This window comes from Peromyscus eremicus, chromosome 7 (genome assembly GCF_949786415.1).
Source record: "Peromyscus eremicus chromosome 7, PerEre_H2_v1, whole genome shotgun sequence".
NCBI lineage: Eukaryota > Metazoa > Chordata > Mammalia > Rodentia > Cricetidae > Peromyscus > Peromyscus eremicus.
Genome location: NC_081422.1, coordinates 57,354,778 through 57,367,697, shown reverse-complemented (window position 1 = coordinate 57,367,697; position 12,920 = coordinate 57,354,778). Strand labels below are relative to the sequence as shown.

Here is a 12,920-nt window from a genome sequence, read left to right as displayed (position 1 = left end):
CTAGTGTGTACAGTAGTTTTGATACCATCAGAATCATCAAGAGTTTTGCTTACATTTAACCATTCTTTTTTGTTTTTTGTTTTGTTTTTAATAAAGACTCGTTTGTTTTGTGTCTATGTGTGTGGAGGTCAGAAAACAACCTTCAGGAATTGGTTCTTTCCTTTCACCATATGGGTCCCAGGATCAAACTTAGATCGATAGACTTAATAGCAAGTGCCTTTACTTGCTGAGCAATCTCACTAGCCCTCATTGAACCAATTTTTGATTAATGTTGTAAATAAAATTACTCTTGGACCAGGTGTGGTGGTGCATACCTTTAATCCCAGTACGTGGGAGGCAGAGGCAAGTGGATCTCTGAGTTCCAGGCCAGCCTGGTCTATAGAATGGGGACTCCCCCACCTCCATGCTCTTTCCCTGTGTCCTCTCCTCCTCGTTTGTGGTGTGGCTTTCCTTCCAGTATCTTTTTGCAGTCTTTATCCAGTTTTAGCCTGGTGACAGCCACCTTGCTGGAGCGAGTGCCACATGACAGACTGTTGAACCACTAGTCTTTCCCGCACTGGGTTTGTTCAGTGTAGACAATACATTTTTTTTTTTCCTGTGAACTCAGACTGCTCTGCTGACCTTCATGGTGTCCTTGAACAGCCCAGACTTCCTCACCCTTTGGGGTGGTGGGGGGGATGGACAGAAGAGTGCACGTGTATCTCAGCTCTTGGGAAAGAGGGCAAGACTGACCTTTCTCTGAATCTGAGGAGTTGATTGAAATGTGTTTCACGTTGCTATCCGTGTCAGAAGCCACAAAGGGATTAGACTTCATTTTGGCATGCTTGTAGGGTTTAGAACACTGCCTAAAAACTGGAACCTACTTGCTATCAAGTTAACTCTGAGCACTTACAGTAGAAAGCTGAGCACACCTGACCATTGAAGCTGGCTATAGACGTGTGTGAGCTGCCAGGCAAGGTCTGCAATGACTTGGCTTGCCTTCACAGTAGCCCTGTTCTTGTTGCCTTTGTTTCCCAGGAGCCTCCCATCATGTTGTACCTTGGAGCTGGAGATTGTAGCACACATTTATAACCCCACCACTCATAAGGCTGAGGCAATAGGACTGCCACTAGTTTGGGGCTAGCCTGAACTAGATGACATCTTATCAAAAAAAAATCAGTTGCCATAACAATTTTAATGTAGTAAGTGTTCTGAGGAACTTAGACCAGAGGACATGCTTAGATGATACATAAATCCTATGACATAGGAGAGACCCAAAAAAAAAATGACCTTGGATCTGGGTATCTGCAGGAGGTCCTAGAACCAACCTCCCACAGATATCTGGAGAAAACTATTGTCAAATTTTTGTGCCATAATTGCAAAATTAAAAGACACTTTTTTTGTTTGTTTGTTTGTTTGTTTGGAGCTGAGGACTGAACCCAAGGCCTTGTGCTTGCTAGGCAGTCACACTACCACTAAGCTAAATCCCCAACCCCAAGACACTTTCTAAAACAAGTATATAATACTTTAGGGTTAATTGTATGGCTGTTTTGTACTCTTCAGAATAGTCATATGTGAACTCTACAGTAGTTTTACTATCTGAGTATATTTTTTTCCGTCAGGAAAACTTTGGAGTCTTTAGAATCTAGTATTTCTTCTTTGTATATTTACTTTACAGTTCCTCCCAAAATAGCTCTGTTTATTATGTTTGGAAAATTACATTAGTTGCATTAACTACTTCCCTGAATTTTTGCCCATGATGAATTGTGCCTAGATATAGCTTTGCAAATGCTACACCTTTATCTCTGACTATGTAGATAAAACCTGGATGTCTCTAGCATCTTTAAAAGAATGATTACGCAGCACTGTGAGTGTCACAGCAGCAACCAGCTGCCAGCTAGAACACTACTACCCCTGCTGCTGTGCACTGTAATATGGAAGTGCACTTGAAAGCAGTCACAGAATTGAAAGACGATGTGGCGGCTATCCCATAGCCAGGAGATAAGGACTGCAGCATCTTGCCAAGTGTTCCATTCACCCAGAAGTTCCATACTGTGTGGTAGACTGGGATGTTTGTAAAGACTAGCAGTCAACTGCTTTTTCCTGTTGCAATCTTCTGAGCATAGACAAAGAACATAGCTAAGGAACATGGAATTCTCTGTAGGTATAAGAGGTTTACACTTTCATTAGATGGAACACTTCTGTGCAGCACCTGAAAGTGTCCCACTCACAAAAGTGTAATGCATACTCATAATTAGGATTCTGTTCCAGGAACTCTAACCTAAGTGTGTTTTGAAGTACTCCGTATCATTTAAATTGTACCTGCAAGTACTTCATGTGGGGTATTAGAGGCAAAAGCTCAGGCTGGGAATGTGGTTCATTGGATAAAGTACTTGCTGTGCAAGCATGATGATCTGATTTTAGATCCCCAGATCCCATGTAAGCCTGCTGCAGTAGTGTGCATGTCTAATTCCAACACTACTGCATCAAGAAGGGACTCAGACAGGAGAAGCCCTGTCTGGCCCAGCATATCATGAGCAATGAGGGGACAGACAAGGACCAATACATCAGGTTGTCCTCTGCCCTCCATGTGTGTGCTGTAGCACCTGTGCACTTACACTAGCATGCAAACACTCGTCATGCACATGCAAATTGAAAGAAGTCTCTATTCCTCTGTTTCTGTTACTTGATTTTCCTCTGTGCCTGTTAGCCTTACACGATTGGGATCATGTGTAATGATGCATAAACCTTCCTCAGACTATCATAACTATTTTTTTTTCAAAGTCAGTTCTTTATTCCTTCTTTTTTTTTTTTCTTTTCCCCCTACACATCCAGGGTTTCTCTGTAGCACTGACCAGCCTGGAACTCTCTGTAGACCAGGCTGGCCTCAGACTCAGAGATCCACCTGCCTCTGCCTCCCTAGTGCTGGGATTGAAGGCATGCACCAGCACTGCTGGGCTTTTCTCCTTATTTCTTACAGGAGATAAGGAGAAAGCTTTGGCCTTCAGCTGATGAAGCGTGCCATTGCTTTTCTGGAGTTCCTGTGTTTCCTTTGCAGTTGTATCACTCTCCCTTTAAAACTTCTCTTCCTCTTCACTTCAGGACACTTCTTTACCTTGTCTCGCTGTTTGATTGGCTTCAAAGGCTCTGTCATTTGAACTGTACTGATAGCCAAGCTAGACATTGGGTGAACCAAAGTTCCCTCTGAACAAGCTCATAAATCTGTTGTTTCCTCGGTGCTCAAGTTGCTGCATTCCACTAGTTGTCTCTAGTTGTGTTTTCCTTACCAGAGTCTTAGTCAGGGTTTCTGTTGCTGTGGTAAAACACCATGACAAGAACAAGTTGGGAAGGAAAGGGTTTGTTTGGCTTACACTCCCATACCACTGTTCATCATTGAAGGAAGTCAGGCCAGGAACATGGAGGCAGGAGCTGATGCAGAGGCCATGGAGGGGAGCTGCTTACTGGATTGCTCTCATGGCTTGTTTAGCTTGCTTTCTTATCAATCACTAATTAAGAAAATGCCCTACAGGCTTGTCTGCAGCTCAGTATTAGGGAGGCATTGTCTTAATTGAGTTTCCCTCCTCTCAGATGATTTAGCTTGTGTCAAGTCAACATAAAATTGTCCAGCACAAAGGGTATCCCTAGATTTCTCACTGTCTACCCCTTGAGTATCCGCGTTAGAAGGGCCACAATTTCCTTTGTTGTGTGTACCTTTCACTCATGTCCTGTTGCGGTGACTCAGCTCTGCATAGCTCCTGCATCCTTAGAGTGGAGGATCTAAGGACTGTATGGACTAGAAATGGTGATTCCATTGCATCTATCTGATTCTCCTTACAGCCTCTGCAAAAAGACTACTGCATGCCAGTTATTTCTTACCATTTGTTTTGCTTTTTGTTGGGTTGTTATCGTTTATTCTTTTATTATAATAGAAAGTAGGACTCATTGTGGGATACAGTTTCATTTGTTAAACTGTTAGAGTGACTATTACATTTTCTAAACATTTCTTTCCCACAGTATTTTAAGTCTTCCTCATCAAGCATCGCCTGTGTCCCGCACTCCCAGCCTTCCTGCTGTAGATACAAGCTACATCAACACTTCCCTCATCCAGGACTACAGGCACCCTTTCCACATGACGCCCATGCCTTATGACTTACAAGGTGAGTCCCTGGTCCTTCAACTGCTGTCACACAGGCTGAGGAATGCCTTCACTCTGTGTGGTTGCAGTCTGGGGATGAGGGATATAGGGAAGAAGTGGAGATGGGGAGAACAGGCCTTTGGATCCCAGAAAAAACAGCCTGAATCTTGGTGGCACCTTCCTCAGCAGCCAGGGCTCACTGCTGTGGGAATACTGAGGCAGTGGTCTTGAGATGTTGTGAACTCCCCAGTATTCTATAGGCTGTTGGAACACTTCTTGCATGTGGCCTTCGTTTTGGTGGGGGTGAATGCTGGTTTTTATTCTTTATGGCTTCATGTAACAGACACTGTGTGTAACTGAGTTGTATTATGAGACATGATCTTGCTGTGTAGCCCTGGTGCTGGCCTGGAGCTCACCATATAGTAAACCAAACTGGCCTCAAACTTGCTGTCATCCTCCTGCCTCTGCCTCCCAAGAGCTAGGATTTTAGGCTTGCACCATATTGTGGAGGTGCTGCATGCCATGGCACACATGTAGAGGTCAGAGAACAGCCTGCAGGAATTCATTCTCTCCTTCCACTGTGTGGATGTTAGGGATCAAACTCAAGTCACTAGCTTTGGTGACAAGCACTTTTACTCACTGAGACTTCTTGCTAGCCCTGTAAGAGTAATGAAGTAAGACATTAGAAATTTTTTTTTTTTTTTTTTTGGTTTTTCGAGACAGGGTTTCTCTGTGTAGCTTTGCGCCTTTCCTGAGACTCATTTGGTAGCCCAGGCTGGCCTCGAACTCACAGAGATCCGCCTGGCTCTGCCTCCCGAGTGCTGGGATTAAAGGCGTGCGCCACCACCGCCCGGCAAGACATTAGAAATTTTTTAATTTGGTTCTTTTTTTAATCCTTTTTTTTTTTTTTTTTTTTGGCAGTCTTTCTTTGTAGTCCTGATTGACCTCAAACTCACAGATATCCACCTGCAGGTGTACACTACCATGCCCAGACTTAGCCTTTTTTTTTTTGTTTTTTGTTTTTGGTTTTTTGGTTTTTTGGTTTTTTTGGTTTTTCGAGACAGGGTTTCTCTGTGTAGCTTTGCGCCTTTCCTGAGACTCACTTGGTAGCCCAGGCTGGCCTTGAACTCACAGAGATCTGCCTGGCTCTGCCTCCCGAGTGCTGGGATTAAAGGCGTGCGCCACCACCGCCCGGCCAGACTTAGCCTTTTTAAGAGAAGTTTGAAATGCCAATATATTCATTTGTATCTCAAAAAGAATGTCAACTCTGGGTGTTATCTTTAATACTTAATGGCTTATGGACTAGTCATTGAACTTCCCAGAAGCTGGTTACTCCCAGCAGTTTTCTAAACAGCTTTCCTAGCTATTTGCACACATCCATCACTATTGAAACACGTTTTGTAGGTCCTCGTACTGTAATCTCTTCTGGTGTGGGCAGGAGTGGTTGCCAAAGTACTGCATTGCTTGTGCACCTCACAGTTAGACATCAGCACGAGACACTCCTTTTCTTGTTCTTTGTTATGTAGTGCTGAGGAGTGTAAAGCAGTATATGGGTTAGGAAGGGGCTGCCTGCAGCCAGGAATCAGAGCTGAGCTTTTCTGTGGTGCCACCAGACACTTATTTTTAAAGTCAGGGTCTCTTTGTGTAGCAGCTCTACCCGCCTCTGTTTCCTAAATGTTGGGATTAAAGGCATGCACCATCATGCCTAGCTATACAGTCACACTTGGGTTTTAATCTGGTCTAGATGATGGGAAGTGAACAACACATCTGAGGAGGAGAATGAAAAACTTCGCTACAACTTGGGTGGCCTCTTAAAGTTTCACTTGTAAAATCAAACCAAAAGTAATGAAAGACCCCAAGAGGCATTCATGTACAGTAAATTAGATTGAAATCTAAGGGCTAAGGACATAGGTCAGTATGTAAAGTGCTTGCCAAGTGTGCATGAAGCAATGGGTTTGATTCGCAGCACCAGATAAACTGAACATGGTGTTATATGCCTGTAATCCCAGCACTTAGAGGTAAAGACATGATTAAGAAGTTCAAAGTCAAGCCCAAGACAGCCAGGGCTCTGTTACACAAAGAAACTCTTTCTCGAAAAACCAACACCACCCCCGCCCAAAAAAAAAAAAAAATGGAAGTTCAAAGTCAATATAGGTTGTGGCCATTCTGCACTACAGAGATTCTATCTAAATAAATAAATGTTTAGCCAGGCGGTGGTGGCACACACCTTTAATCCCAGCACTCGGGAGGCAGAGCCAGGCGGATCTCTGTGAGTTTGAGGCCAGCCTGGTCTACAGAGCGAGATCCAGGATAGTCACTAAAGGTACACAGAGAAACCCTGTCTCAAAAAACCAAAAATGAATGAATGAATGAATGAATGAATGTTTACTTGTGAGGAATCAGTGAAAGCAAGGTATTTGTTTCTAAACTTGGACTTTATCCTTCATAGCTTAGAGGTGAAAGAGCCATAGAACACCCAGCTTAACATTCTTATGGCTTTTGTTTCGTTCTTCGTTTTTTTGTTGTTTTGATAGGCTTTTTTTGTTGTTTGAAAGTCTTTTAATGTCCCCTTAGCTGGCCTGGAAGTTGCTATGTAGACCAGGCTAGCCTCTAACTCATAAAGATCTGCCTCCATCTGCCTCCTGTAAGTGCTGGGATCAAAGGTGTGCACCCCATGTCCAGCATTCCTTGTGTTTAAACATGAATCCAGAGTGAAGACTTAAGTGCTGGGGTATTTAGAAAGGGTTGCTTTTCTTTTTTGTTGTTGTTTTGCCTCTAAACTAAGTTTTTTAAATTCTTTCCACAGGATTAGATTTCTTTCCTTTCTTATCAGGAGACAATCAGGTACGTTAATGTGAAAACAATCCATTTCTTTAATTGTATATTAAAATATCTAAAAGTATAATACATAGCCAGAAGAAAGAATAAATTTCCTTGGAAAGTAGGGTACCTATGGCCAGTGTTGCTCTGGCTGTAAGAATTTAAATAAAAGCCACTATTCATCACCACCCTTCACCCCCAGTAGAGGGTAAAAGCAGTGTCTGCCTATTGATTTCTCAATACTGCTGTATAAAGACACAGGGCAGTGAACCATGTGACTGGTAGATTTCAGTCTTGGCCACATGTGTGAGAGTGTCTGTTGCCCAGGGCATCATAGGCTGTGGTGCTTCTGCATCGCCAATGGTATGTTTAAAGCAAACAGTTGGGTGCAGTCCATAAGCACTCGGTAGTGATGGCGAGTGACTGTTGACCTCAGTCATACAGTGTGCTGTGCTTCCTCTCACTGTGTGTACTGCAGCTCTGCTGCTGCTTCTCCTCCCAGGTTTGTCTTGAGCTCCGGTGGTTTTATTCATCTCAGACCCTAAATGTACAAAATCAATTGCTAAAAGGCCACATAGAGTGACCTGGAAACAAAACTAAAAGTGATCACGGTGTGTAGAAGGAGAAAGTCAATGAGTATTACTCACCAGTCAGGCTGTCCCATTGCACTAGAGCTACAGACTTGAAGAGCAAGAACAAAGTGACCAAAGTCTCATCGAAAACAGTGAGACAACACAGATTGACAAAGGCCTGCTTCGGCCATAGAGAAATGGCTAAGGACATGGATTAAGGATAGGAGGCAGAAGCACATCTCACCACCAAAGCAGTGATCCAGCCACTGTCCAGATGCCTTCCTGAGTTTCGTGCCAGCAAGCTGGAGCACTGGTTAGAGATGTGCAAACTTTGCAAGATGTTCATTGGTGATAGTGCTCACGTACATCATCCTTCATCCCATTTTCACAGTGGTGGTCTCGTTCTGACACCATGTCTCTGAGCCAACCAAGAGAAATAGATCAAGGAGATTTTTTTAAAATGTTTTTGAGGATTTCATACATAAGTATACTATATTCACATTATTTCAACCCATCCATCCTCCAGCTCCTCCTGTGGCCCCTCTCTGTATATCTATTTTTAATTTTTTATAACTGTTGTATGCATGGTTGTATATGTGCAACACAGCACATGTTTGGAAGTCAAAGGACAGCTGTGTGGAGTCAGTTCTCTCTGCCTCTGTATGGGTTCCAGCCATTGAACTCAAGTGCTCAGGCTATACAGCAAACACCTTTATCTGCTGAGCCATCTTGCTGGCTGATCAAGGAGATTCCATGGCCTCTGAGCCCACTGCCCGAGTAGGACCTTTGTCCAGGCTCTCCTGCAGCAGGAACACTGAGGAGACATACCTGTGGGTGAAAGGCAGCACCAGTGCTGTTCAGTAGCCTTGTTTAGGCTTGGGTTGATGTAACAGAACTAATGGCATCTGGAGGAAACCCTCCAGACATTATTACTGATTGCAGAGAATTTGCTTTTGGTGAGGAGGTTGCAAAGCAATGCTGTAGTAATTCCAAAATGGTATGTGTGACACTGAGGTGCCCCAGAGAGGTTCCTAAGAAAACTGTTATGGAAGCCTTGGAACTGAAAAGCAGGCAAAGAAAGGGGAACTGAAGGAGACAGAAGGAGCCCCCAAGAAGTTTCATGAAGGAGCTAGCGGAACTTCTGCAGACATCAGCAGTCCCCTTTGATGCTTGAGAACAGAACGTCAGAGAAGGAGAGTGTTTGTGGTGCACTGTTCACAAGCGCATCTCGGATGGAAAGGGACAGACCAAGCAAAGCACCACAGCATGTGTCGGGAGAATGGCACCTGCTTAGGATGAGCTCTAGTGAGTCATCAGGAGGGATCCAGAAGTAGGCATTGTCCCTGCCCTGAAAACCTTCCAGGAAACAAGATGTGCCTAGAAGACAGTGATACTGAGCCCTGGCCTATGTAGGTCTAGGAGTATATGTATATTTTTGTCTTATTTTTCAGCAGAATACATGATTAGATCTCATAGGGTATAGAGATGGTGAAAGAATGTTTTTGCACAGCTATACGGTCTATTCATGTTATAAGTGTTATTATAAAGAATAAAATAGTTGGAAGGGCTTAGGGAGCCCCAGCCTCTCTGAAGATCTATAGGCAGTTAATGCTTAGTGGGGGAGACATTTTTTCCTCAGTGGTTAGCCACTGGTAAGTTGTCCATGCTCTGTAAATAACCCTGAGTAACTCACTGGGACACATACACATTGGGAGTAGAGTGTGGAGAAGAGGAGGGATCAGCTAGAGGGAGAGGGGACTAGGAGAAAGTAGGAGGGAGTGATTATGGTCAAAAGACATTATATACATGTGAAACCCATTATTGTGTATAATTAATACATGTTATAAAATCTTTAAAAAATGAAAAAGTTTAAAAACAAAGTAAAATTGTTGTATAACTGTAGTTAATTAAAGAAAAGATGAGCACTGGGATTTTTTTTTTTTTAAAGATAAATGTAGAGTAACCTAAGCATAGAGTGATGGTAAAGCCCACAGTAGTACAGAGATAATGTCCTCAGCCTTCACAGCCACTCAGCCGCAGTCCCTGATTGAGACACTTGCAGCCCCACACACCCAACTCTGGAAGTGCCCACATGAGTGGGACATTGCTTATTTTTACAGCAAATTCTCCTGCCTTTTCCAGCTCAGACACGCTCGTGTGCACAGACACTGTGCCCGGTGCCTGCCGTGCTGAAAGCAGCCGTGGGCTGCACAGAGCCAGCCTCAGGCTGAGCGCGATAGCAGCCGAGCTGCTTCATGCTGCAGTTCTCAGGATGAACTTGTCAGTGGGAATGCGAGGTGCATCTGAGGAGAGGGCAGCCACCCTCCTGCTGCTGCTTCTGAACATCGCAGAAATAGAGTTTTAAGAACTGCATGCAGTACAAACTAAAACACACACACAACACAATCAAAAATGTTATTCCAGTTTCAGATACCATGCCAAAGCGCTCTCAGTATCAGTGAGCAGTCATTTCCCTGCAGAATGTGTTGTCATTTGAGGAGCCAGACACTCGGGATGTGCTAACTTGGGACTTGCTCTGCTGAGAAGAGTACCGAGGTGCATCTGATTGTAACGCGAGTGTTTTGTCTCTGGTCCCTCCTAGCATTACAACACCTCCCTGCTTGCGGCAGCAGCAGCAGCGGTCTCAGATGACCAGGACCTCCTGCACTCCTCCCGCTTTTTCCCGTATACCTCCTCGCAGATGTTTCTTGATCAGCTAAGTGCTGGAGGAAGCACTTCTTTGCCAGCCACCAACGGAAGCAGTAGTGGCAGCAACAGCAGCCTTGTGTCTTCCAACAGTCTGAGGGAGAGCCATGGCCATGGTGTGGCCAGCAGGAGCAGCGCGGACACGGCGTCCATCTTTGGCATAATCCCAGACATTATCTCCTTGGACTGACGCCCTCATCCTGCTGCTCCCACCCTGTCCCACATTAAATGACTTGGCAGAAGAGAACTCTGTGCTGTTTTACCTTATCCTGTTTAGAAAAGTACACAAGTGTGGTTTTTTTTTCCTGTTTTTAGGGAAAAAAAATTAAAAGAAATGTACAGAGAACAAAACTATATTTTCAGTTTTACTTTTGTATATAAATCTAAGACTGCCTGTCTGATAAAACACTTGTTTAAAAAAAAAAAAAAAGGAAGGAAAGAAAAGAAAAAACAAGCACCCACAAACCTCCTTCAGTTCATTTTTTCTGGATTCTGAAGACTTTTCACCGTTTGTCCTATGGTTTGGGTTTTATTTTACTTCAATGGCATTATCTTACTTGCAATAACAGAAACAGAATTGCATGTATGAAGTTTTAAATTGTGGGCTTTGTTGTGGGGAGGGGGTTGGGATAGTTTTGATTTCCATTTTTTAAAAGCATCAGACTTGGATTCTGTTTGTGTATGCGTGGATTTTACCAGCCTTAAGTTATGAGTCTCACCTGTCCCACTCATTCCCTTTGTTTTCAGGACATAGTTCGTGGGGGTGTGTGTTTTCAGTGTGTTCCTGTGTGTACTATTCTGTCATCACTGTCCCCTCTCCTCCTGGGTTGGCATTTAGTTAATATCAGTTGCCTGCTTCTTTCAGAGTGCTCCAGAGGTCTTGAATGCTCACGTGAGCATCCTTCTCAGCTCTCCTGATGCATGTTCTCATCACAGGTCTTCTGTGATCTGCTGAGTACCCCCTAAGAGTGTGTTTCCTAGAAGTGCTGGAGCAAAAGCTGCCTGGATAAGCAGTCTGAGGGCAGGCCTGTGACCCATGATGCACTTGGGTTGATTCTGAATCTGAATCGCCAGTATTTTGTATGTAAGCCAAGTCTGTGAGTACCTGCATTTTGGCCACAGGGTAGCAAGTTTCCTTGAGAATCTTCATACCAAAGTGGGATATGAAAGAGCCCTAGAAGCCCCATGGGGTGCTGTGTGCAGCTGGCAGAGGACATTATTCCACCTCAAAAAAGAAAGAATTCAGTTCTCCTAAAGTTGACAGTACAGTGCAGCCCACATGTGGATCTGTAGCAAATCTATTTGATCAACAGTTGAAACTCAGAAATAACCTTAGTTATTTTGTTTCTCTGGTTCTGAGTATACTTCCTTTCTTAGCCTTGTTTATTTTTTACTCACCTTTTAATGACAAGCATGACATAGGAAGCCATTTTTTTAAATTCAAGAATCAGTCGGTTTTATCTACTCTCAATAGCAGACTATGTAAATATATTACAATTTCTTCAGAAGATGATTAAGGGTCAAAGGAAGGAAAAAGTGCTTCTTATACTTGAGAGTCATCAGAGAAGACACAGTGCTCTTACAGTGGAAGGCAAATGGATGGCAGCTGATGGAGGGCGCAGGTTTCTCAGCAGAGAAGGGGCACACCATCACCAGTTCCCAGACTGGCATTTTATGTTACCACTTCGTGTTCTCAGAGTTGAAGGACCCCCTTTGTGTGTAGTAAACTTGTTTTTAAACCTTGCATCAGTAACAGAAGGACCTATATTAATCCAGGTAGAAGTCAAGATGACTGTATCTTCAGTTGTATGATAAAGTAAATGGTTCACATGACAGAGTGGCAACTAAAAATGTTATCTGTTTTTTATAGCGTCTCTGCTACTAAACTGTCAACTTGAATTTTGAGAAAAGTTGGTGTTGATATGTATATGTGTGTGTGTATATATGTATTTATAAACAAGTGTGTGTGAGTAACATCGTCTTCCCCTGCGCATGTGTGTTCCACACAGAAACGGCTGTTAGAGTCACAAAACAATCTGCAATAAAACAAGGCATTTGTTGTCAGTTCAAACCAGAAATGGTTACGTTGTTAAATTCATCTGGTGTGGTGAGTACACGTTCGATTTTTTCATTACTGTATTAATTTAGGTCTTAATTTGTGTTTAAATTGGGGCTAGAGTAGGAATCACTAAAATTGTGGGTGTTTCTGTTAACATTGCAATAGAAAGCATATTTTTATTATTTCAACTATCTGAGATAAAATGAATAGTTTTCCTTATTCTTGGATTTTTTTTTTTTAACTTGTTAGTGGTTTTAGGATTCTGATCAGCAGTTTTTGTGTCTGATGCTGAATTACAAACTATAACGATCCAGTTGAAACCCCGCCCTCTGCATTCTTCAGCCCAGTGGTGGAGGGGTTGCTTTCCTTCTGCGTCCTGCATTGTACCAACCTAAGGGAGAGTGAGTAACAGGGAGAAACCTATGTCCTGTGGCTTTGTCATGTCCCCATGGGAGAGCGAACCATCAGTTGACTGTGTATTTTAATTCATTCCATGTAGTAAGGAAGGAGTTCATTTCTTCAGCTGTTGACTTTCTAAAACATTGCATGTGGTTAAGTTCAGAGACTTTCACAATCTTTAATAATTATTACTCATGCACTACTTTCTCTCCTACATTTACAAGAAAAAGCGCATGGTCACTCCATCTCT

The 12,920-nt window shown here is 43.2% G+C and overlaps 1 protein-coding gene across 2 annotated transcripts in view; it reads left to right on the top strand.

Moving 5' to 3' along the window:
• Pias1 (protein inhibitor of activated STAT 1) overlaps positions 1–12,290 on the top strand; it is a 116,633-nt gene extending 104,343 nt beyond the window's left edge. For both annotated transcript variants that reach the window (XM_059268064.1, XM_059268065.1), the window contains exons 12-14: positions 3,994–4,136; positions 6,921–6,958; positions 10,109–12,290. In XM_059268064.1, the coding sequence (XP_059124047.1) occupies positions 3,994–4,136; positions 6,921–6,958; positions 10,109–10,402 (475 nt within the window). In that variant the 3' untranslated portion in view covers positions 10,403–12,290. The remainder of the gene's footprint in view (positions 1–3,993; positions 4,137–6,920; positions 6,959–10,108) is intronic.
• The last annotated feature ends 630 nt before the right edge of the window (positions 12,291–12,920 follow it).